The following is a 24,329-nucleotide window of genomic DNA, read 5'->3' on the forward strand; positions in this document are numbered from 1 at the left end:
CAAAAGCAGTGTTAATTTTTATAGACGCGGAGAAGGCCTTTGACAATATTTCTTGGAAATTTATGAAGGGAAATTTGAATGAAATGGGAGTGGGACGGGGGTTTGAGAATGGGATTGACGCAATATATTCAGAACAAAAGGCTAAACTGATAGTTAACAATGTGGTTACAGAAGAGTTCAAAATTGAAAAAGGAACACGACAAGGCTGCCCGATTTCCCCTTTGTTATTTATTTCGGTTCTGGAGGTGCTCTTGAACTTGATCAGAGGGGACCGGTTGGTGGAAGGGATTCAGGTCGGAGCGAAACAATACAAATTGAAAGCTTTTGCAGATGACCTAGTTTTGACCCTGCAGGAGCCAGAATCTAGTACGAAAAGAGTATTACAATTGATACAGGATTTTGGTCGGGTGGCAGGATTTAAATTAAATAAACAGAAAACTAAAGTGTTGGGAAAAAATTTGACAGATATAGAGTCGGAACGGTTTCAGAGAGAAACAGAACTAACTATGGTTAAAAAAGTAAAATACCTAGGGGTAAACATAACAGCAAAAAACCTGAGTCTATTTAAGGATAATTATGAAAAATGTTGGTCTGAAATTAAGAGAGACTTGGATAGTTGGACAAAATTGAAGCTTTCTTTGTTAGGCCGAATTGCTGCTATCAAGATGAATGTATTGCCAAAAATGTTGTTTTTGTTTCAAACATTACAGATTGTGGACAAAACGGAGTGCTTCCGGAAGTGGCAGAAAGATATATCTAAATTTGTCTGGCAGGGCAAAAATCCCAGAATCAAGTTTAAGATATTAACAGATGCGAAAGAAAGAGGTGGCTTTGCCCTGCCAGACTTAAAGTTGTACTATGAAGCCGCAGCTTTTTGCTGGCTAAAAGATTGGCTACTTCTCGAAGACACTGACGTGCTGGACTTGGAAGGTTTTAACAATGCTTTTGGTTGGCATGCATACTTATGGTATGACAAAGTTAAGATCAATAAGGCCTTTAAGAACCATATTGTCAGGAAAGCAGTGTTTAATGTCTGGACAAAATATAAAGACTTATTGGAAAATAAAACTCCAAGGTGGCTTTCACCTCTGGAGGCTAAGGCCCGAAAAAGACCCAATATGGAGGCCAAATGGCCAAAATATTGGGAAATATTAGAAAAAGATGGAGACAATTGGAAATTGCAGAGTTTGGAGAAAATGAAGGACAAGGTGCGAGACTGGTTACATTATGCTCAGATTAAAGAAGTTTTTAAAAATGACAAAAAGTTAGGGTTCCAGGTGGAGAAATCGAAGTTAGAAACAGAATTGTTAGAACCAAAGACCAAGGTACTATCTAGAATGTATAACTTGCTGCTAAAATGGAATACACAAGACGAAATGGTTAAATCGGCTATGATAAAATGGGCACAGGACATTGGGCATAACATTATGTTTGAGGACTGGGAAAGGTTGTGGACCACTGGGCTGAACTTCACTGCATGTAATGCTCTGAAGGAAAATGTTATGAAAATGATATATAGATGGTACATGACCCCAGTTAAACTTGCCAAAATATACCATTCGTCTGACAATAAATGTTGGAAATGTAAAGAAAATGAAGGAACATTCTTTCACCTCTGGTGGACATGCCCTAAGGTGAAGGCCTTCTGGGAAATGATATATAATGAGTTGAAAAAGGTATTTAAGTATACCTTCGCTAAGAAACCAGAGGCCTTCCTTCTGGGTATTGTCGGCCAGAGGGTGTTAAAGAAGGATCGAACATTTTTCATGTATGCAACAACGGCAGCAAGGATTCTTATCGCAAAAAATTGGAAAACTCAAGATTTACCCACACTGGAAGAGTGGCAGATGCAGCTGATGGACTATATGCAACTGGCCGAGATGACTGGCAGAATCCGAGATCTGGGAGAAGAAAAGATGGAGGAAGACTGGGAGAAATTTAAGATGTATCTACAAAAACATTGTAATTTGTTTGAATGTTAAGAAGGATGCTAGATTATAAAAAATTGGCCACCACTAAACTAGATTTAAATTTGATGCTAAGTGAGACTAAAGAAAATATAAAAATTTTATTGGAAAAAGTGCTAGATTATATTTGAATATGTGGACATGAGACTGTAAACAAGTTGATAATTTGTTTGGAAAATTTTTTTTAACGACGTAAATGGGAGAGGGGGACGTGAGGGAGTCCAAAGAAGCGAAGAATTTGTTGTGATAGAAGCAAGATTGTTTTATGTGTGCATTTTATATCTAAAAAAACCTTAATAAATATTTAAAAAAAAAAAGAAAGAAACATATATAATTGTAGAGTTGGAGGGGACCCCAAGGGCCCTCTAGTCCAGCCCCCTGCAATGCAGGAATATGCAGGTGGCCCATATGGGGATCAAACCAGCGACACAGGTGGTGTTAGCACCATGCTCTAACCAACTGAGCTAACTGTCGTTGTGGCAAACTGAATTTAAGACTGGGAAAAGTGTGAATCTGAGAGAAACTGAAATTGGCAGAGTTGTACACCCCTAGAACCTGCCAGTGCCTGAGTGAGGATGTTCAGGAAGTCCCATATAATAAGATACCTTGAGTTCAAAGGAAGAAATGTAGGGTATAAATGCTCCCTCCACAGAAATGCTAGGCTGGCTCCCTCCTTGCTGCCCTTCTGCTGGCAGGTGAAGACTTCCTTATTCCTACAGGCTTTTAGGGACTGACTGCTCTGAATGAAAATTTCATTGTAATTATCTGTATGTTTTTAATAATAATAATGATAATGATAATAATATTTTTTTTTATATCCCGCCCTCCCCAGCCAAAGCCGGGCTCAGAGCAGCTAACAATAGAGCTTATATATATGTGTATATGTGTGTGTGTGTATAGTTTTAATTCTATTAATGTTTAATTGTTTTTTCCCCTATGTTTTAAACTGTTCCTATTTTTACTGTAAGCTGCCTTGAGTCCCTGTCAGGGAAAAAGGCAGAATGTTAATGATAACACTAATACTAATACTAATACTAATACTAATACTAATACTAATAATACTAATACTAATACTAATGTAGTCAATAGAACAGATATCATACAATACATAAGGACAAGTTGCTCCAAATCTTACCTTACATCCTCCATTAATTCACTGGCCACTGTTTCTCAGTCTCAAAACCCGTTGCTTTAATAATACAGTGGTACCTTGGGTTAAGTACTTAATTCGTTCCGGAGGTCCGTTCTTAACCTGAAACTTTTCTTAACCTGAAGCACCACTTTAGCTAATGGGGCTTCCCGCTGCTGCCGTGCTGCCGCTGTGCAATTACTGTTCTCATCCTGAAGCAAAGTTCTTAACACGAGGTACTATTTCTGGGTTAGCGGAGTCTGTAACCTGAAGCGTATGTAACCTGAAGCGTATGTAACCCGAGGTACCACTGTATTGACCTACCTTACAGAGTGGTTGTTAGGCTTGGCAAGATTATATGAAGTGCTATATTTTCAGCCCAACCCCATTGTGTGCTATATTTCAGATTCTGTTGCATTCAAGGGACTTTACTCCCCATATACAGCCTGATTGAGAGGCAACAAATCTGTGATGCTTCCTAACTACTTAAAACTTCCACACTGATGAATGCAAAGTGACCATTTTATTTACTGGCCCCCAGGGAAGCTTTCCTTATTTTAACAGAAGTTAAAGGCTGGTGATGGAAAGTGTGAGTGGCTCTCCGTGTTGCCCCCGCTTTTTATTTCCTTTAGATTTTCACGGTCAGGAAATGATGTTAATGGCAGGGAAATGCCTGTTGTAACGTGTCTTTCTGTCTCTTTCAAGGAGGAAATGGAAGATAGCGGTCTCGAAATCGGACTTTTTTACTACGTGTTGATGTGGTTTGTCATCTGCTTCGTCTGGTGGAAATGGAGAGCAGGGCAGAAGTTAAAAGATATGTACCTTGTAGGGAAATATGTGTTCATCACCGGCTGTGACTCTGGATTTGGAAAGCGGGCGGCCAAAACCTTCGATAAGAAAGGGTTTCAAGTGATTGCTGCCTGCCAGACTCAACAGGGAGCCGCAGAACTGAAAGCAGAGACTTCCAGGCACCTCCACGCTGTGCTACTGGACGTGACAAACACAGAGAACATCAAATCAGTTACGGAATATGTTAAAAAAGAAGTAGGGGATAAAGGTAGGTGACAGGCACCTGCACTCTTCCCAAAATCTACTAAATGCGGTGCAGACCCCAAGAGGGCTCCTGCACATTTAAGAGAGGCATAGAATTAAGGGCTGCTGTGAAGGAGGAAGGCTTGGTGCACAGAATTTCTGCTTCTGTGCAACCTTAAAGATATAGCCTCCAGGTACATATCTGCTAACCTGCACAAAAAGCCAATGAATTGTTTTGGTATTTCTTAGGTTTTTCCTTTCCTTCTTAAAGCAAGTTTTTAATTAAACTTACGGTTTGGGGTATAAAGTTATCACTGTGCATTGTGGTTTCCGTCCACTGGGTGAGGGCTCATCCACACTTCTGTTTACCCCATGCCTCGAAAGCATGGGTCCAAGTGGTTTCCCCCCTTGTCCTCCTGCTTTCCCCCAGGGAAAATCCCCTGTTTAGTGCTAAATTGAAGCAAACGTCAATCTGGAGGAATGCCCAAATTGCCATTTGCTCCGATTGAGCGCTAAAGAGCAGCTTTTCCTGGGGGAAAGCAGTGGGGCGAGAGGAAGTGTGGATACTTCCTGTGTCTCTTAGGTCCAGACTTTAAATTATTTGTATATATCATTGTTGGTAAGTCTTTTATTGGCTGTTTTGTGCAGAGTGAGCTCTCTCCCCCCCTTCCTGTTTCCACAGCCTTCATGTTTTAAAAGCATAGAAAGGAAATTTGAAGTAGGTTGTGCAATGATGTGGCAGAGTGTGGGTGAGGCTGTAAAATTCTAAAACTTATTAAGAGGCTTGTTGAACAAAATGGGGCTTACTTCTGAGTAGGTATGGGGTAATAGCATGTGAGCAGTAGAGAAAGTGGTGATGATTACAGGGAAATTGCAGGCATTTTAAAATTATGGCTTTTTACTGTTGTGAGCTTAGTGTTCTAACTCAATGTTGTAATTTAGTTTAGCCACTGCCACACAAACCTTGACTCTTATTAGGAGCAGTATTGGCTATGGCAGGGTAGAAATAAAAACGGTGGTCTTATTTTTAATAAGGGTTTTCCACAGGAATTCTTCTAGGGTTGGGGGACAGTAGAATACCAAAATGATAGGAATGTATGAAATGGCATGGAGAAAGGGGATAAGAAAGTCTTTTTTCCTCCAAGTCTCATAACACTAGCGCTCTAGAATAATCGCTCCCATAAGAGGCAGTGGCGGCCACCATCTTGGATGGCTTTAAAACAGGATTGGACAGATCTATGGAGGACCAGGCTATCAATGGCTACTAAGAACAATAACTATATTCTCCCTCCACTGTCGAAAGCATTGCAGTCTGCTTCTGAATACCAATTGCAGGAAACCACAAGGGCAGAGAGTGCTGTTTTGCGCTCAAGCCCTGACCGTGGGTTTCCCGTGGGCACCTGGGTTGCCACTGTGAGAACAGGATGCTGGCCTGATCCAGTAGGTTCTTGTTAAGGTCCTGGGGAGTAGGCTAGTTTCTCATAAACCAACAAACAAAAAAAACGAGAAGAATATCTGCCTGATTTCAAAACACTTTAAAGTTGCTCTTTTTAAGGTCACGCCACTGTTCATGATTTGAATTTGTTGTTAACTACGTCCTGCGTTGGGGAGGCACTTTACTATTTTATATGGCAAGCTCCCTCATATGACAGGATGCAATCCGAAGTATTGCTTTAGTGAGTGAGCAATTACGTGTATGTGTGGAGATAATTGCCCTATTCAGAGCTTTCACATTGCCCTCATAATATTACAATACTTTTCAGCAGTGGCAACGCACACATTCATCAGTGAGTTTCCGCATGATGAAATGTCAAGTGGTGTGCATGCGTGTGTGAATTAGCCCTCGCTCACTCAGGCTAAAGTGTTCAGAATAAAGAAATGGCATGATTGTGAATTGCTACCAATTAACATAGCTGGGTTACTGTTACGACCTTTCTGTTTTTACATAGATGTAATGATATTTATATACCATTATGATGATGATCTTGTTATCTGCCTTTCGAATAATCATGATAATGGGGATGTTAAATCACAGAAATCAATTTCTCCCAAAAAGTTTCATTCTCAGACATAATAAATTATCTTTTTCTTTGTTTTTTTAAATCTCTCTCTCCCCCTCCCCCCATAGGTCTGTGGGGCCTGATCAATAATGCAGGAATTATGGGAGTATCAGCACCAACTGACTGGCTGACTATTGAGCACTATAAAGCACCGATTGATGTTAATCTAATAGGCCTCATCAATGTTACTATACACATGCTGCCATTGGTGAAGAAGGCAAAGGGAAGGATAATAAACGTAACCAGCGTTGGAGGTGTTCTACCAATATGCTCAGGTGGTTATTGTCCATCCAAATATGGGGCAGAAGCATTCACCGACAGTTTAAGGTAAAATGATAGCTAATGGATGGCCTTCATAATGCATACATGATTCAACCCAAACTGAGCATGGATTCAGTGCCTGCATGCAGTGGATAAAACAGGGCTTAGTAGAATTCTGTTTCCACCATGCCACTGCCCTCACCACCACCGACATCCATCCAAATCTATCTCCCATGCTACCTGAATCAGGGGTCATCCAGCGAAATGGTACACCCCTGAGACAGTGCTCCTTATATGTATCAGTTCAAAAACTAATGTAGTTCTTGGTCATCTGTTTTGTTTTTTTACTCCACTTTCTCCACTTTTCCTACATTGCAAGATAGTACACAAGATATTAGTATATTAGACTTATTTGGATGTAAATCATGGGCTCCTCCTGCCCATGTTCTGTCTGGTGTCTGTTCACAAATGATATCTTACTTGAAACATAAGTGCACATCATGAAAAGGATTTGAAGGTCTGTGCTGAACATCTGAACCCAATGTCTTCTTGGGTTGCACTGGGCGCATTAATTGTAAAGCAAGAACCAATTACCAAATTATTGCAGAGAATGGCCCAGATCCCTGGGATCTGGTGGAGCCATTAATATAAAATGAATGAAGAGATACAATCTGGTTTAAATGTCAAGGAGACAGGCAGGAGTTGATATGAGGACATGCATGATGGATCTCTTGTATTCATGAGGTTTACCACAAGGACTCCAAAGGCATCCCATGACCTTGACTCATTTTATATAGAAACTGAGAAGTTTCATTTATAAGATCTTTGTGTTTGTGTGCAGAAACTATAATGTGCTGCTGACAGAATCTACATAGCGCTTTCTCTAAAAATCTGCCCACATTATTGACAAAAATTAATGACAGCTTTTTACTTTCTTTGCAGACAGGACATGAAACCATTTGGAGTGAATGTGTCTTGCATTGAGCCAGGGCTGTTTAAAACAGGGCTTTCTGACAGAGACATGGTCATGAGACAAAAAATGGCTGTTTGGGACAGTCTTCCTCAAACTATACAAAAGCAGTATGGTGAAAAATACTTAAAGGAAGGTAAGCCATGAGTTGCTTTGTTTTGTATTAATGGAGAAAGGGCCTAAACATAATACTGAAGTAGTCAGAAGTAGAGATGCCATCAAAGTTCACCCAAGCCTGGGGGGGGGGAAGAGAGGAGAAGACCGTGAACCTGCTGAGGGAGAGATTTAGTAAGGATGTGGAAGGACGGAAAGGAAGTGAAAAGAGGGGGTGGCACGCCAGGGGATAGGAAATCATCTCGCCAGGAGGAAATTAAAGATTTAGATAATTTATGGGCAAGAATAAAGGAGGAATTTAAGCAAAATGAGCTACACATGGAAAGTAAACTGGGAGAAGTACAGGAGATGATTGACAAAAAGATCGAAGGAGCAGTTGAGGAACTTTCAACTAAGATTCAAGAGCTATCTGCAAAATCCAAAATAATTGAGGAATCTAATAAAAAATTGCAGAAAGAGATGAGAGAACAGAAAAAGGAATCAGTTAAGATGAAAGAGGAGTTAAGAGAAATAAACATATCACAAGAAAGGATTTGGGATAATTTGGCCATGGCAGATATGCGGCAAAAACAGCTTCACCTCAAATTTAGGGGGGTAGCTGAGGAAAGAAATGAGGACATAAAAGGGAAAATGATCAAGGAACTCTCCCAGTGGTTGGGTATAAAAGAAGAAGAGATGGCTCTTGCAGTAGAGAATATATTTAGATTGACAAAACCGCAACACTTAAAAACCAACAAATTCCTGGGGGATTGCTTAGTGATCCTCAACTCATTGGAGATGAAAAACCTAATTTTAAGAACGAGCTACCGTAACAAATTAAGAATTGATGGCAGGCCTATTATTATCTACAAAGAAATACCAGTTAGACTGCTACGTAAAAGAGAAGGGTATAGACATCTGGTGGCCGCCTTGAAGAGGAATGGTATTCAATTTAGATGGGAGTTCCCATAAGGGATCACCTTCTTCTATAAAGATAAAAAATTCAGACTGATGGATATACAGGAGGTGGAGAAGTTTATGAGAAGGTATGAGAAGGATCTTGGGAAGGCAGAAAATAGAGTGAGGGCCAGAGAGATGGGAGAGGAGGAAGAGAGGGAGAGTGGGCAGGAGAGAGGGCAGGGGAAGGAGGAGAGGGTGGAGGAATTAGGAGATGAAGAAGATGAGGCCGTGGTGGGAGAAGGGGCGGCAGAAGAGGAGGAGTCCCCAGGAAATAAAGGCGCCAGTTTATAGCTTGAGATTTTGATCAGAGAGTTCGTAATAGTTAAAGGTAAATAATAGCTGATACATTAAATTTTTTGTCCTGGAATGTGAATGGGTTGAATGAGAAGGTCAAGAGGAATAAAATTGAGAAAGCCTTGAAAAATAAGAAGTACAATGTGATCTGCTTTCAGGAAACCCATATAGCTAAGAAACATAAGCATATTTTGGTGAATAAAAAACTGGGGGTAGAATTTGTTAACTCGCAGATAAATAAGAAAAAAGGGGTGGTGATTTATGTTAAAGAAAGGTGGGCCCCCGTATTAATTTGTAAAGATGATGAAGGAAGAATACTGGGAATTCAATTAAATTACCGGGGGGGGGGGGAATTAATGTTGTAACGGTCTATGCCCCGAACACAAATAGAACTCAGTTTTTTGAGAAATTAGAACGTATTTTGTTAGAGCTTGAAGATCATAAATTAATTCTGTTGGGGGATATGAATGGTGTTCCAGTACCGGATATGGATAGAAGTGAAAAGAAGGGGAGGTCAGATCGAGGGAAACTTCCGAAATCCTTCAATGATATGGTAGAGAATTTAGCATTAATTGATATCTGGAGGCATAAAAATCCGACTATAAAACAGTTCACCCACTATTCTGAGCCCCACCAGAGCTGGGGCAGAATTGATCAGATTTGGGTATCAAGGTCAGTATCGCTGAGTGTAATAAAATGTGAAATTCAACCCAGGACCAAGGTGGGGGGAAATACCTAACAGAAGAGGATAATGTACAACTTAATAAGAATATTACAATAGAGGAGGTGAAGGAGGCTATTAATAGGATGAAGCCCGGCAAGGCTCCTGGGCCGGATGGTTTGTCATCGAAGTACTATAAAACGTTAGGGGAATATCTAGCGCCGGTGCTTACGGACGTTATTAATAACATCCTTCAAGGTGGGAGGATCCCTGATTCTTGGAAGGAGGCATTTATTACTTTAATACCAAAAACGGAAAAGGAAAAAACAGATATAAGAAACTATAGGCCAATTTCATTGCTCAATAGTGACTATAAGATTTTTGCTGATATTATGGCTAATAGACTCAAGAAATATCTAAAGAAATACATTCATAAAGACCAAGCGGGATTCCTACCTAATAGGCGACAGAAAGATAACGTCCGTCACATATTGAATATTATTGAATACCTAGATATGAGGACAGACATCCCGGCAGTCCTGATGTTCATTGATGCCGAGAAGGCCTTCGATAATGTTTCGTGGGAATTTTTATTACAATGTATGAAAATGGCAGGAATAGAAGGTCCTTATATGGAAGGCATCAAGGCTATATACTCAGGGCAAGGGGCTAGGCTGATCATTAATAATAATCTATCCAAGCCCTTCACGATTACGAAGGGGACAAGACAGGGTTGCCCCCTGTCACCCCTGTTATTTATTATGGTTTTGGAGGTTATCGCAAATAAATTAAGGGAAACGTCAAATGTAAGGGGGGTAAAAATCGGGGAAAAGGAATTTAAGTTAAAGGCGTACGCCGATGACCTGGTCTTGTCTCTAGAGAACCCTTTGGACAGTGCTAGTTGTGCAATAGAACTTCTAGAGGATTTTGGCAAATTGTCAGGATTTAAACTAAATAGGAAAAAAACTAAAATTTTAACAAAGAATTTGGATGAACATGTAAAAATTAGGTTGGAGCAAAGGATTGGAATCAAGGTCGTGAATAGGGTAAAATACTTGGGAATCTGGTTATCACCAAAAAATATAAACCTTGTGGAAGATAACTATAATAAGGTATGGCAGGAAATTAAGAAAGACTTAGATACTTGGCATAGGCTGAAATTATCATGGACAGGAAGGATGGCTGCGATAAAGATGTGTGTCCTCCCGAAATTACTATTCCTATTCCAGAATATTCCAGTAATTAAAGGTACCACCTGCTTTAAGAATTGGCAAAAAATTTTGGCTAAGTTTATTTGGCAGGGGAAAAGGGCCAGAGTCAAGTTTAAATATCTCACGGATTCTAGAGATAGAGGTAGCTTCGCAGTCCCGAATATAAAGCTTTATTACGAGGCAGTTTGCCTGTGTTGGATAAAGGAATGGGCCATTTTAAAGAACGCAGACATGCTAGACCTAGAGGGCTTTAATATAAGATTTGGCTGGCATGCCTATCTGTGGCAGGAGAAAGGGAAGGTCCACAGGGGCTTTTCCAACCATATCATTAGAGGCCCGCTACTTGAAGTCTGGAATAGATATAAAAATGTGATTGAAAGGGGTACACCTTGGTGGCTCTCCCCGATTGACATTGTTAAAATTAAAAAATTAAATATGACAGGTGAAAGGTGGACGTATGAAGATCTATTAGTTAAAACGGAAGAGGGATGGAAAATTAGGCCTTACGAGGAGATGAAGGACAAAATTAAGGAGTGGCTACACTTTCACCAAATCAACGCACTGTGGGGTGAACACAAAAAACTAGGGATGAGTGAAAAAAAATCGAAATACCAAGTGGAAATCCTAGAAAGTAGTAATAAACTCCTTTCTAAATTGTATAAACAATTACTGGAATGGGACACCAAAGAGGATGTGGTGAAAGGAGCGATGGTTAAATGGGATAGGGATCTCGGGTACAAGGTGGACTACAACAAATGGCAGACACTGTGGAAAAAGGGTATGAAGTTTACGGCCTGTGCAACCCTTCGAGAAAACTTAGAAAAAATGATGCATCGCTGGTATCTGACCCCGGCAAAGCTAGGAAAGATGTATAGGAATGCTGATAATTTATGTTGGAGATGTAGAGATAAGTTGGGAACCTTTTTTCATGTTTGGTGGACCTGCGAGGTGGTTAAGAGATTCTGGGGACAAATCCACGAGGAGTTGAAAAAGATTTTGAAGTATAATTTCCCTAAAATTCCCGAGGTGTTTCTTTTGGGTATGATTGAGGAGGAAATAAAAAACGCAGACCAATCCTTTTTCCAATACGCCACAGCGGCGGCAAGGATTTTATTAGCACAGAAGTGGAAATCTCCCGAAATACCTTCGATTAGAGACTGGCAAGTGAAATTGTTTCAATATATAGAACTAGCGAGTTTAACACAAAGAATTAGGCACCATAATATGGTTAAATTAAAAAATGAGTGGAACAAATTCCTAAATTATATTGAGATTAATCTGGGAATTAACAATATATCAGTAGACAGTAGTTAACACTTACGACGTTTAGAGATACTGTCAGAACAACTGCAGAAATTGTATAAGATTATGTAATCCCAAAACTGAGATGGATGGAGGTCCTGTTTTTTTCTTTCTTTTTTTTTATGTATTCTGTTTTTTGTTTGTCCTTGTTTCTGTAAATGTAATTGTATCTGTACCCTTATTTTTTGGGATGTATGTTTTTTTAAAAAAAGTTTGTTTAATAAAGATTTTCAAAAAAAAAAAACAAAAAAAAAAACAAAGTTCACCCAAGCCTGGTTGAGAAATTAACTTCCAGGTTACTCAAAAAGGCACCTCAAAAAATAGGAGAACACTGTGACTGAGTCAATATATTGAATATGTCTCACTGAAAAAAATGAGAATAATAATTTTTAAAAGAGATTTTCTGTGGCTCGGATCAATATCTAGGGCAGAGAAGAGTTCCTAGCATTCAACCTCCTCTCATCTCCACCAGCCCACGGTCAAAGCACACTCCTAATCTTTCCCTTCATTTACCAGAGGTGAATGCAGTAGCGACAACATGTGGTAGAAAGGAGGGAAGCTTTATTGCTTCCTTCCCTCAACTTCATGCTCCACAGTATACATCATGACTGAAGAGTGGTAGGCCTTGGAATCGTCCCAAGGATTACCCACAATGCCAATAGACCTTGCAAAGACTTCCATGTCCTGCCTGCAGCACAGCTGGATAATGGAGAGAGAAGGGAAGGGAAAGAAAGGAGATAGGAAGCCTTATTATTTAAATGCAAGTAACAATATGCCAATGCTCTTTGCACAGTGCAAAACTAGCTCCACGTCAACAGTACCTCAAATAAATAAGTAAGGATTGCACAGAATTAAGACTCTTGAAGCTTATTGCTGCATATATTTTACCTCCCTCTCCTGGTTTCATTCTCTCTGCAGATGCAGTAAAGAAGGAGAAACTAGTGAAGCTGTGTCAGAATACAGACATCTCATTGGTTGTGAATTGCATGGAACATGCCTTAATGAGCAAATATCCAAAGGCCCGATACAGTGCAGGCATGGATGCTAAGATTCTTTGGCTACCACTTTCAAAAATGCCATCGTTTGTGCAGGACTTTGTACTCATGAAGAACAAAGTTCAGCTGCTTGACCCAAATGCTGTGTAAAATTGCATCCGAAAAAACTCCAGCTCGTGCTTTTTCAAGCTGTGCGTACCGAACAATGAAGATGAATACATCTGTTTTCACAGGTGATCAAGCATGCAGAGATGTTGGAAATAATTGCTTCTCTTTTCTTGTTTACCCCTTTTTTAAAAAAGCAGTTGTCATAAGGACTGCTTTGCCCAGTGGTAGTGAAGGCAGATCTAGATGACTCAGGCTTAGCATTTGCCAACTCAAATAAATCTTAGTGAATCGACCAGTCAAATATTCTTCGAGTAATAGTTTGAAATTATTAGTTTGTCAAAATGCTGTCAAAGTACACAGATAATTATGCCCGTTGCAAATACTACAACCTGTTAACAGAGCCTGGTTCCTCCTAAGAGCTCTACCCAACACCTGGGAGGTATCTCTTTCTCCTCGCACAGAAAATACTATTGACTTGTACTATTGACTTCCCAGGAACTTATGACTTGTCCCATTTTTCCTTAACAAACATTTTCTGGTGCTAAATGCCTCTGAGCATATTTTGGCTCTCTTTTCTTCCCAAAGGCAATAGATCCTTTGGGGGGATGGCTTCCAAGGGCCCCTGAGCATGTATAGAACATCTTTCCTTTCTGAAGAATGTGTTCCCTTGCGTATCTGAAGATTGGAAGCGCATATCCCATGCCCTACACCCAGGCTGCTTGGCTAGGGTGGTCTATGGGGAGGCTAGTAGAGCAGAAGTGTGCCAACTCCTTCCTGAATGAGTGGCTGGCCTGGCCGGCCCATGAGGCAGGCTGAGACTCCCAAATCAGTGGCCAAATGTCCTGGGCCGGCCCTAATGAGCAATGAGTGATCCTGACTCTTCCAAAGCTTTACGCCGGCTCCCTCTGCAAATAAAGCGAGATGAGCTCCGCAACCCCAGAGTCGGCCATGACTGGACCTAATGGTCAGGGGTCCCTTTACCTTTACCTTTACCTTTACCTTGTAGATGGTTCATCCAAGGGTTTATAAGTGTTGAGCAGTAGGAGACATAAAGATTCTGCTGCATGGCGGGCATACACTTTCAGTTGTCTTCGACTTTTCAGTGGGGGGAAAAAGAGGACCTTGGAGCTGAACTTTAATCTGCAAACCAGTTCTTTGTGTGGCTTATAAAATTTACCTGTGGGTGGTTTACCTTGCAGGGAGGGGGTTATTTTTGGGGGGTGGGGTTGGTTGTTCTTGTTTCTATTATGCATTTTGTGTTTTGTCTTCTGTTTTTATATTGTGAACTGCGCCGAGATCTCAGCAGTTCTCAAACCATGGGGCAGGTTTCTCTTCAAGTGGTGCAGGTCACCCTATTTATGGTGGTGTTGGTGCTAGATATTCCAGAGAAGGACAGAGTCCTGAGACAGGTGAATCCTCCTCCTCCAGCTTTGATCCAAAATCTGGGTAAGTGGGTGGGCAGCTGGGTGGGGTGTAACCACTGGCGTAGCGTGGGGGGTGCAGGGGGGGCCGGCCGCACCGGGCGCAACATCTGGGGGTTAGGGTTAGGGGGCGCAAATCCACGGGTTGGGGGGCGCAAATTACTTGCCTTGCCCCGGGTGCTGACAACCCACGCTACGCCACTGGGTGTAACTGTCAGGAGCTCGTCCTACGCTCAAGTAGGACCCTGGCAGAGACACATGCCCGACTGGCATGTTCTCTCCCTCCTGGTCAATCGTCCGGGAGCTTCAAAAGCTTTCTTCAGCCCGGACATCACAGCGACCGATGCCAACAGACATCGGCACACTTAGGGAGCCGCTGAGTCTTTGCAGCTTGCGTAACAGACCTCAGCATTTTGGCTAATCTACTTTATTGACATATAAACACACATGGAGCACTGCAACATGGATCCCTCTCTCTCTAGCACCAGACAGCAAAGATAAAAAACAAAGGACAATAGTCCCACTCGTGAAACACAGTAACACAAACATCCTGTCTCCATCACTTCCTACTCTGTGGAGTCAAAACATCCACTGTCATGTGATAGACAACAATCCTATGACTGCAATCACGGAGCACGAATTTTAACAGTAACTGCATCCTCACTCCAATTGCTTTGTAGTAATTATACTTGTGTGTGTGTGTGTGTGTGTGTGTGTGTGTGTGTGTTTGTTTAGGAGGGGTGCGCAACATATCCAGTTGTATTCTTCTAAGGCCAGTAGTACCCCAGTCCACACATCTGTGATCACGACTGTAGAACACGGAAAGCTCTGTGTGTTCACATTTGAAACAGATTATTAGTGTTGCATTAGGAGAGCTTGCAATGTAGAGTAAATTCAGAATGGCAACGTGAGTGGACAACTTTCAGTTGTTTGAGGAAAGCTCCTCAAATAGCAGCCCGTATAAAAACATCTGTCCGGTCTAATTTTTAGAGTCTGTTAAAGCTAAAATAGCCATTTTAGTGCATCTCAGAGAATTATCATATGTATTGTATTATTGTTTTTTCCGTGCAGGAGTCATTAATTTATTGTGTGCTACAAACTATACTGTTCTGTATTTCAATATTACGTTATTTGTACATTGTAAATATTGGTAACGTTTTGTTAGAAGCAACATACTTGTCCCACACAATGGTATAATGTTTATAATTGTTCCTTCCAATGGACATAAGGGCATTCATAGAATAAATACTTGAAGACTATCAGAGTAATGTGCCTGAAGTGCAATAGGTTTATCCAATGTTAGTCCTAAACAGATTAGACCCACTGAAATAAATGGACCCAAGTTAGCCATTTCTATTAATTTCAATGTGTTTACTCTGAGTAGGGTTACAGACTAATGGATTTTAGAGTGGGCTCTATGAAATTTTACTTTTGTGTCTTGTTAATATTTCTATCTCAGTTTAGGCATGGCAAAACCACTGAAGCTATTTTTTTCTTTTCCGTTTTGCACTTTCCATGCAATGGGCAATTGTGTTTGCTTGCTTCCTCTGTCATTCATGAAAGCCTTTGGTGGGTTTACATGCAAAAAGCTTGTGATTCTTAACTGTTCAGTGCTGTTTAAATAAACATACCTTTTTCCCTTAGGAATCATCCTATGTATACTAATAGTGAAGTCTGTTCTATAAGTGCTTGTCCTTATATGGCCAAAACAGTACCATCCCCACAAAAGAGGGAGGTATCAGCACACTTGGTGTAACCCCTTTGCAAAAATAAATGGAGAGGATAATCCCAAAACAGGCCAATATAAATAGTGGTTTAATTTACTCTCTAAAATAAAGCCTTAAATTAGTCCATATGTTTCTATAACACTGATATGCAATGGTTTCTTGTGGAATAACAGAATTTCCAATTAATATAAACTTCCTTTTGATCTATTTTGAGAATCAAGACCAGCCAGTTGTCATGTCAAACAAGTCCTTGGGCTGATGGAACTACAAGTTCCAGGGTGTGTAATATAGTCATGGGATGGCCCCATGAACTTACTTGTCACTGGTTGGTTTCATGGTGACCTGAAAGCCTGATCACTTTTGGTTTAGCCCCAAGGTTGGAGATCTCATGCCTACCTTCAGGAAATCACGTTATGTAGTACACAAAGTACTTAAGTATTCTTATTAGGCTACTTCATTAATTACTCTATTTGAGAAACAGAGATCTGTGGAAATAAAGAGCAAGATTTTGGGGAAATTCTCAAGGAATTCACCAAATTCACTTTCCATGTGTCTATGTTTAGATCCTATATAGCCTTATTATCAGGGGCAGCCCACCTATGAGGCAAGGTGAGGAGACCGCCTCAGGCAGCAGGATCTGCAGGGTCATCAGATTCCAATGTAGATCTTTATTTCCCCCTTGTTCCTGATGTAGATCTTCACTCACCCCTTCTTCCCTGGCAAGGAGGGATTCCATTTTGTGGTTTGCCTCAGGTGCCAAAATGCCCTGGGCCAGTCCTACTTATTATTATTACCTTTGCTGGAAATCGTTTTAAGCATCTGATAATAGGCTTCAGAATAAAAGTGTCTTTCAAGCAAACCTAAGGTTTAGCTCCATTGCTCAGGCTGAAAATAAAGCAAGTGTCCTTTTTCACAGTTAATAAGTAACTTACAAGCCTCCCAGTTGCAATGTGTTATGCTGCCCACAGAGTAAAGAACTCTAGTCCATCTGTCTGCCTTTGGTGGTGTTGTGGGTTGTATAAGGCAAGACAAACAGTCTTTAAAAAGGAGCTAGAGATTAATGACCAAACACACATTTCCTCTGTTTTGAAAAACTCCAGTCAGTAACTAGTGATCCTGTTGTGTAATAACATTAGTCTGTTATCTCCCCATGAGCAAATCACCACTAAGCTCTGCTATTCTGACAACACTGAAAACTTGTTGAAGAACATACAAAGGAAACAAGTACCTGATTTCAGACATCCCTCCTCACATATAATAATAATAATAATAATAATAATAATAATAATAATAATAATAAAAATATTATACCCCACCCATCTGGCTGGGTTGCCCCAGTCACTCTGGGCAGCTAACAACACATATAAAAACATAATAAAATATCAAACATCAAAAACTTCCTGATACAAGGCTGCCTTCAAATGTCTTCTGAAAGTTGTATAGTTATTTGTCTCCTTGACATCTGATGGGAGGGCATTCCACAGGGTGGGCGCCCTGTGCCTAGTTCCCTGTAACTTCTCTTCTCGTAGTGAGGGAACTGCCAGAAGGCCCTCAAAGCTGGACTGAAGTGTTCAGGCTGAAGGACAGGGGTGGAGACGCTCCTTCAGGTTTTATGTTCTATCAGTTCTGATAGTAACAACCCCTTGTTTGATAGGACAGAACTGCCCAGATCTCACACTGCCCTGGATGGAAGTAATTTGCATGTATTTGTGCATTGAGTCTGGCCTCCCTTGAATTAAGGAAGCTTCCTAAAAAATAAAAAAAATAAAAATTATCCTCAGAAATTTCAACCCCAGGATCGCTGTCCTACGCATGTCTACTGGGAAGTAATTTCACTGCATTCAATGGGATTTTCTTTCAGGTATATGTGTGCATAATACAGATTGGCAACCTGTTATAAGGGGTCACATGTGACTTGAGCTTCACTTTACATGGCACCGTTCCCCCACCACCAGCACCTTCCAAAGCTACCCAATTCTTCCATCCCATCAGTCCCCCCCCCCCCCGTCCTGTTCATTTTCTTCTTATTTTTCATTGATTTTTTAAAATGGTTTTTTAATGCATGCATTCTTGGAGAAGACTTATTATCTGGAGCTATTCCAATCAGTTTCAGAACTGAATCAATCTTGGTCTCTATCAAGAGACAGAGACAAAGAGACAGGGGAAATGAGACCTTGTTGCTGCTGCATCTTGGGCGTTTAGTGGCTTTGGACACCATCAATCATGCCATCATTTCTGAGTCAGTACATTGGGGTGGATATTGGAGGCACTGTTTTAAGGTGGTTCTGGTCCTACCTAGAGTATCATGTCCAGAGAATAGCACCAAGGGAGAGCTCCCTGGCCCCCTGGTATTTGCAGTATGGGGTGCCACTGGGTACCAAACTCTCCCCAAATTCTCTGTGCTGCTGCACTCAGGGCCTGCTAGTGGCCTTCCAATAAGCAAGTGGTTGGTTACTGAGAGTGCAGGATGCTGGACTTGGCCTGATCCAGCATGGCTCTTGGGGTTGTTGTTCCAGTTACAGATAGGTAGCCGTGTTGGTCTGCCATAGTCAAAACAAAACAAATTCCTTCCAGTAGCACCTTAAAGACCAACTAAGTCAGTTCTTGGTATGAGCTTTCGTGAGCATGCACACTTCTTCAGATACACACTGGGGTTGTTGTTGTTGTTGTTGTTTTCCATCTATGTAAAGCCAGTGGGAGCAGTCATTTGAAGTTTCAGGACAAGGTGCCAATCACTATGCTGATGACGCCCAGCCTCATTTCTCGATAATATCTGAGTCAGGTGTGGCTATGTAAGCACTGGATGAAACAGAGGGCTGGATGTGGGCCAATTAACAGAGTTTCAGTCCTTTCAAGATAGAACTGCTGTAGATGAGAGACGTGCCAGTTGCCTGTTCGGGATGAGGATGTGTTCCCACTAAAGGATCAGCAACTTCATGTGCTCCTAGATCCAGATTTGACTACGTTATCTCAGTGGTTTAAAAAAGTTTGTTTGTAATGCCCAGTGCTATCTTTCTAGAAAAGGAGGTAACAGAACTAGGGTTGGTATATCTCAAAAAGTAAAATTCCTGACACCCGCAAAATTGTTGCACTTTTTTGGGGAACAAACCCAAATTGTTAAGGGGAACCTCCCCCCCCAATTTTTTTTTTTTTTGTGATTTTAAGCTTTTGGAGCTGTTTCCACTGCTTCCCCCATACATATGGGTTTTCCCTGACATTTTTCTGTTTCAGCAAAATTCCCCCCTGACACCATTTTTATACCCAAAAATCAGGACGTCAGGAATTTTCCACACGTATGTCAAGTCTAGCTGGAACTCGCCATGAACACCTCCCTCATTCTCTTAGAATGGTAATGGCGCCCACCTGAGAGGTGCTGGAACTGAGTTCTGGCAAGTCCAGGCTGAAAAAAAAAAACCTGGTTATACCACATAGATCTATTTACATGATTATTCAGTATAAAAGTTGAATTTTTTTAAAGTAACCCCATAAAATTTTGTGGTGCTTACTTTTCTGGAGACCTCCATAGGACTGGAAAGTCTAATCTGATGTAGCCATGGTGAAAATCAAAACAGGGCAGCCTTTATTCTAGATTAGTTAATCCCGTTAATCCAGTTAATCCAGACTTTTGTCACTGGTTCTATGCATTAGCAGCCTGACTGTGCCACTACAGTGGTACCTCAGGTTACAGATGCTTCAGGTTACAGACTCCACCAACCCAGAAATAGTACTTCGGGTTAAGAACTTTGCTTCAGGATGAGAACAGAAATCATGCTGTGGCAGCGGGAGGACCCATTAGCTAAAGTGGTGCTTCAGGTTAAGAACAGTTTCAGGTTAAGAACAGACCTCCAGAACGAATTAAGTTCTTAACCCGAGGTACCACTGTACTAGCATGAGGCTCCTGATGGATTATCTCTGAGGGAATGTAGGTCTCAACAGAGGCAGGCAGACAGACAGACAGAGGTTCTTTCCCCTGACTGTCTTTCTGGAATTAGTAAAGGTAAAGGTAAAGGTACCCCTGCCCGTACGGGCCAGTCGTGACCGACTCTAGGGATGCGCACTCATCTTGCTCAAGAGGCCGAGAGCTGGCGCCGTCCGAAGACACTTCCGGGTCACGTGGCCAGCGTGACGAAGCTGCAACTGGCGAGCCAGCACATTTATCTACTTGCACTTAGGGTGCTTTCGAACTGCTAGGTGGGCAGGAGCTGGGACCGAGCAACGAGAGCTCACCCCGCCGCGGGGATTCGAACCGCCGACCTTACGATCAGCAAGTCCTAGGCACTGAGGTTTTACCCACAGCGCAACCCGCGTCACCTTTCTGGAATTAAATGTTGAATAAAAGTACATTATCTTTCATTAATGACTGCCTGTTAGTGAAGTTTGTTCATCTGAGCAATGAAGGCTGAATACACACTATATTTTTAAAAGTACATTCAAAGAATCATGGGAACTGTAGTTTACCTCACAAATAGCTATAATTCCAAGCACCCATAACAAACTATGGATATGTGCTTTAAAGCTGTGATGTCTTCATAGCCAAAGAATCAGTAAAGAACTGTTTGTTTTCAAGAGATGTCTAATTCTTTATTCTGAGTAAAGGTGATAAATTCTTATAGACAGAGGACATGGTTATCAACAGCTGCTTCTACTCTCAGATATATTATGCCTCTGAATCCCAGTTGCTGGGAATATCCTATGTCCAGAAACAGTGGTGCTGCTGAGGCAAAAGTCCAGGCCCCACTCAGCTGAGCATCATTATTACCACATTATGAAATAAGGGCATCTTACAAAAAAAAAAAAAAAAGCAGCAGGTATGGGAAACCTTTGGCCCTCCAGATGTTGCTGAACTACAACTCCCATCAGCCCCAGCAAGCATGGCAAATGGCCTGGGATTATGGCAGTTGTAGTTCTGCGACATCTAGAGGGCCAAAGTCTCCCCACAGCTGGTCAAAAGAGTCTCCTTATGTAGGCTTGCCATAGGTCCTCTTTTTCCAGGGCACGCCCTCTTTTTCAGGAGTATGTAAAATGAGAGTCGTCATAGCGACACATAGCTAAAAGTAGAAGTCGGCAAATGTGTCCTCTATTTTGCTCTTCAAAATATGGCAGCCTTGATAGTTGAAGCTGTGTGCATTAGCACGCTTTCCCATCGAAAGAGGTGGGTCTCCAAAAGGTCATTCTGTTCAGAGTCTTAAATTATCTAACCACTTCACTGTTCAGAAGCACTTTAGGAGTTCCACAGAAATCACACACCTATTTCTTCGCCATAAGATGACACTTACCTCACAAGACGTATTTTTACAAAGTGAGACCAAGCATAGGTGAGTCACATTCCTACGGGGCGGAGCATAAATGAGTATAAGATCTAGTCAACTGATTATGTGAGCCAATTCTATGAATTCAAGATCCAATCTTCATGGGTGTGACCCAAACTTGACTACCAGTGATAAGAAGGCAAAACAGAAAGTGCAGTGTAACTAAACACTAATTTTAGTCATTCCCCACAGCATTGAGTATGTTTATATAATAAATCTCTCATTCATTATACGATGGGCTCGTGAAAAAGTACAAAAAACTTTCGAGGCCCATAGAATATATGTTTGCAGTATGCATAGCAAATCTTTCATGCTGCAATTGTATCTTTCATCTGAAACTAATTACAACCTAAACCATTAAGCAGCCCTGCACATGCACAATATCTTTGATTGTCAAGTGTCTTGTGTTTCCATGTTAAAATTCATAGGTAAGAATGTTCCTGAGGTAAATATTTTAATGTGTTATTCACAGACATTCCAGGAGCTGTAGAAAGAGTTCCAAAATCAGATAGGACTTACAGAATCATTGAGAAATGCTGACTTTTCGAGAACTGCTTTCTATAGCACTGGAAAGATGTGACCGTCCAGATTTTGTTAGACAACGGCTCTCATCACACCTGACCATTGACTATTTTGGTGCGGATGGGAGTTGTAGTCCACAACATCTGGAGAGTCACAATCCCTGCTATAGATAAGAAGCTGACAGACTTTTCGTTCTTGCTGAATAAATGTTGCGACACCAGCCCACACTCTGCTTAAGCAATTTCCATTATTGCTTCAGTCATTTCAGTTCCGTTGAGTTTTCTTTCGATCTCTGAAGAAGCCAGAGTGTTATCTCAGGCACAGGTGAGATGTGATTCTGTTTTGGAAGTTTTCTTTTGACTAACAAATGAAGTCATTCATAAATCTGTATTTCTAGTAGCTATAAACCATTGCAAAAGCAGTAAAATGCCTACTAGCACAGACACGACATAGCTAAATATACTATCTGTTTAAAAGACAATCAAAATTAAAATGAACTCCGAAACTTCCTGAGGTTGCTGTTAGATTTAGCTGCTGAAATGAATGAATCACTTTGACAAGCCATTTGGTTCAAAACTCTCACTCAATTTATTTATTTTTAAAAAATAATAATTTATTTTTATTTTATTTTTTGCTGCAAAAGGGAACAAAGCAACTTGATAGGATAAATATGCATATTTACTGCATAACAAGTAAATCACCATGAGAAGAATTCAGCGTCACACTAATGAGATCTCCTTATCAGTGTGAGCATTTCTGCTTGTCTGGTGGAGCAATTTCCCCCTCTTCCTCAAAGAGAGGCAGACATACTTGCTTGGTCATTTCAGAGCCCAACACACTCAATAAAACTAGCTTTCCCCATACTCATTCTCCACTCTGATCCAGAGCTTCACATCAGATCAAGAGTTTGTCTCAGAATTTCAAATTGCTGTTGGTGCCATGGCTATAATACATGTTGTGCGGATGCCTGATTATCGTCTTCCAAAGCAACTACAGTGGTACCTCAGGTTACAGACGCTCCATGTTACAGACGCTTCAGGTGACAGACTCCGATAACCCAGAAATAGTACCTCGGCTTAAGAACTTTGTTTCAGGATGAGAACAGAAATCGCGCAGCAGCGGTGCAGCGGCAGTGGGAGGCCCCATTAGCTAAAGTGGTGCTTCAGGTTAAGAACGGTTTCAGGTTAAGAATGGACCTCCAGAACAAATTATGTTCTTAACCTGAGGTACCACTGTACTCTATTCTGAACTTAAAAATGGAAAGCGTAATGCTGGTGGTCAACAAAAGAGGTTTGCCTGTCTCAAGGCAAATCTAAAAAAAAGTAGTATAAACACTGACAACTGGGAAACACTGGCCTGTGAGTGCTCCAGTTGGAGAACAGCCTTTACCAAAGGTGTCATGGACTTTGAAGACACTCAAACTCAGAATGCAAGGGAGAAACATGCTAAGAGGAAGGAACGCTTGGCAAATCCACACCATAATCAACTCCCACCCGCGAACCAATGTCCCCACTGTGGAAGGATGTGTGGATCCAGAATTGGCCTCCACAGTCACTTATGGACTCGTTGTTAAAACAGTGCTTATGGAAGACAATCTTACTCGGCTACGAGTGATCACCAAGAGAAAGAGAGAAGTAATGATACCCTCCCTACATGTGTTGTTTCTCAAATTTTCAAATATGTAGCCAGGTTCTACTATTCAAGTCCAAAAACCTGCCTGCCAGATAATGAATGGAATAGTTTATTGGGGATGCTGTGCAGTTAACACCCACAAGATGGCAAGTCCCTCAAATCATTTCTTAATCTATTTATTCTTTGAACAGTACAGGGAGGAGATCTGCACACAAATGAGCAGGGGGCAGCTTTCAGATTTCAAAAAGTTATTCTAATTTGAATTGGCACTCCTTCTGTTGGCAGCTGAGGTGGGAGAAGCATGCATTAAGGATATAAATCAGGCTAAGCCTGAGTGAAAGGGTCAGCTGGGGTCACTGGCATTAAGATATCCACCGTCTCAAGGACCTGACTAGTGCCAGTAAATGCCTGGAAGAAAATCACAAGACTGCCAGAAAGATGTAACTGTGCAGATGCTACTGAGAAGCCTCATGAGTTGAAATCCCAACTACCATCCATTCTGAAACCAGCATAAAACCCGAGAATTGAGTGTTCTGACCCTGCAATGAGCTGGAGAGACATCTCTGCAGAGTGTAAGTACAAGTCACGGAACAAAACCAACGCCTTGGCAAAATGGTTCAGAAGATATCGCAGTCAGTGTATTGACAGGTGACTATCATATATAGGCTGAATAAT

The 24,329-nt window shown here is 41.2% G+C and overlaps 1 protein-coding gene across 1 annotated transcript in view; it reads left to right on the plus strand.

The window, feature by feature from the left end:
• DHRS9 (dehydrogenase/reductase 9) overlaps positions 1-24,329 on the plus strand; it is a 34,600-nt gene that overhangs the window by 4,599 nt on the left and 5,672 nt on the right. The window contains exons 3-6 of the mRNA XM_081851743.1: positions 3,802-4,153; positions 6,257-6,515; positions 7,392-7,555; positions 12,859-13,081. Coding sequence (XP_081707869.1) covers positions 3,802-4,153; positions 6,257-6,515; positions 7,392-7,555; positions 12,859-13,081 — 998 coding nt within the window. The remainder of the gene's footprint in view (positions 1-3,801; positions 4,154-6,256; positions 6,516-7,391; positions 7,556-12,858; positions 13,082-24,329) is intronic.

This window comes from Podarcis erhardii (assembly GCF_964252035.2).
Source record: "Podarcis erhardii genome assembly, chromosome: 1".
In the NCBI taxonomy this organism is placed as follows: Eukaryota; Metazoa; Chordata; class Lepidosauria; order Squamata; family Lacertidae; genus Podarcis; species Podarcis erhardii.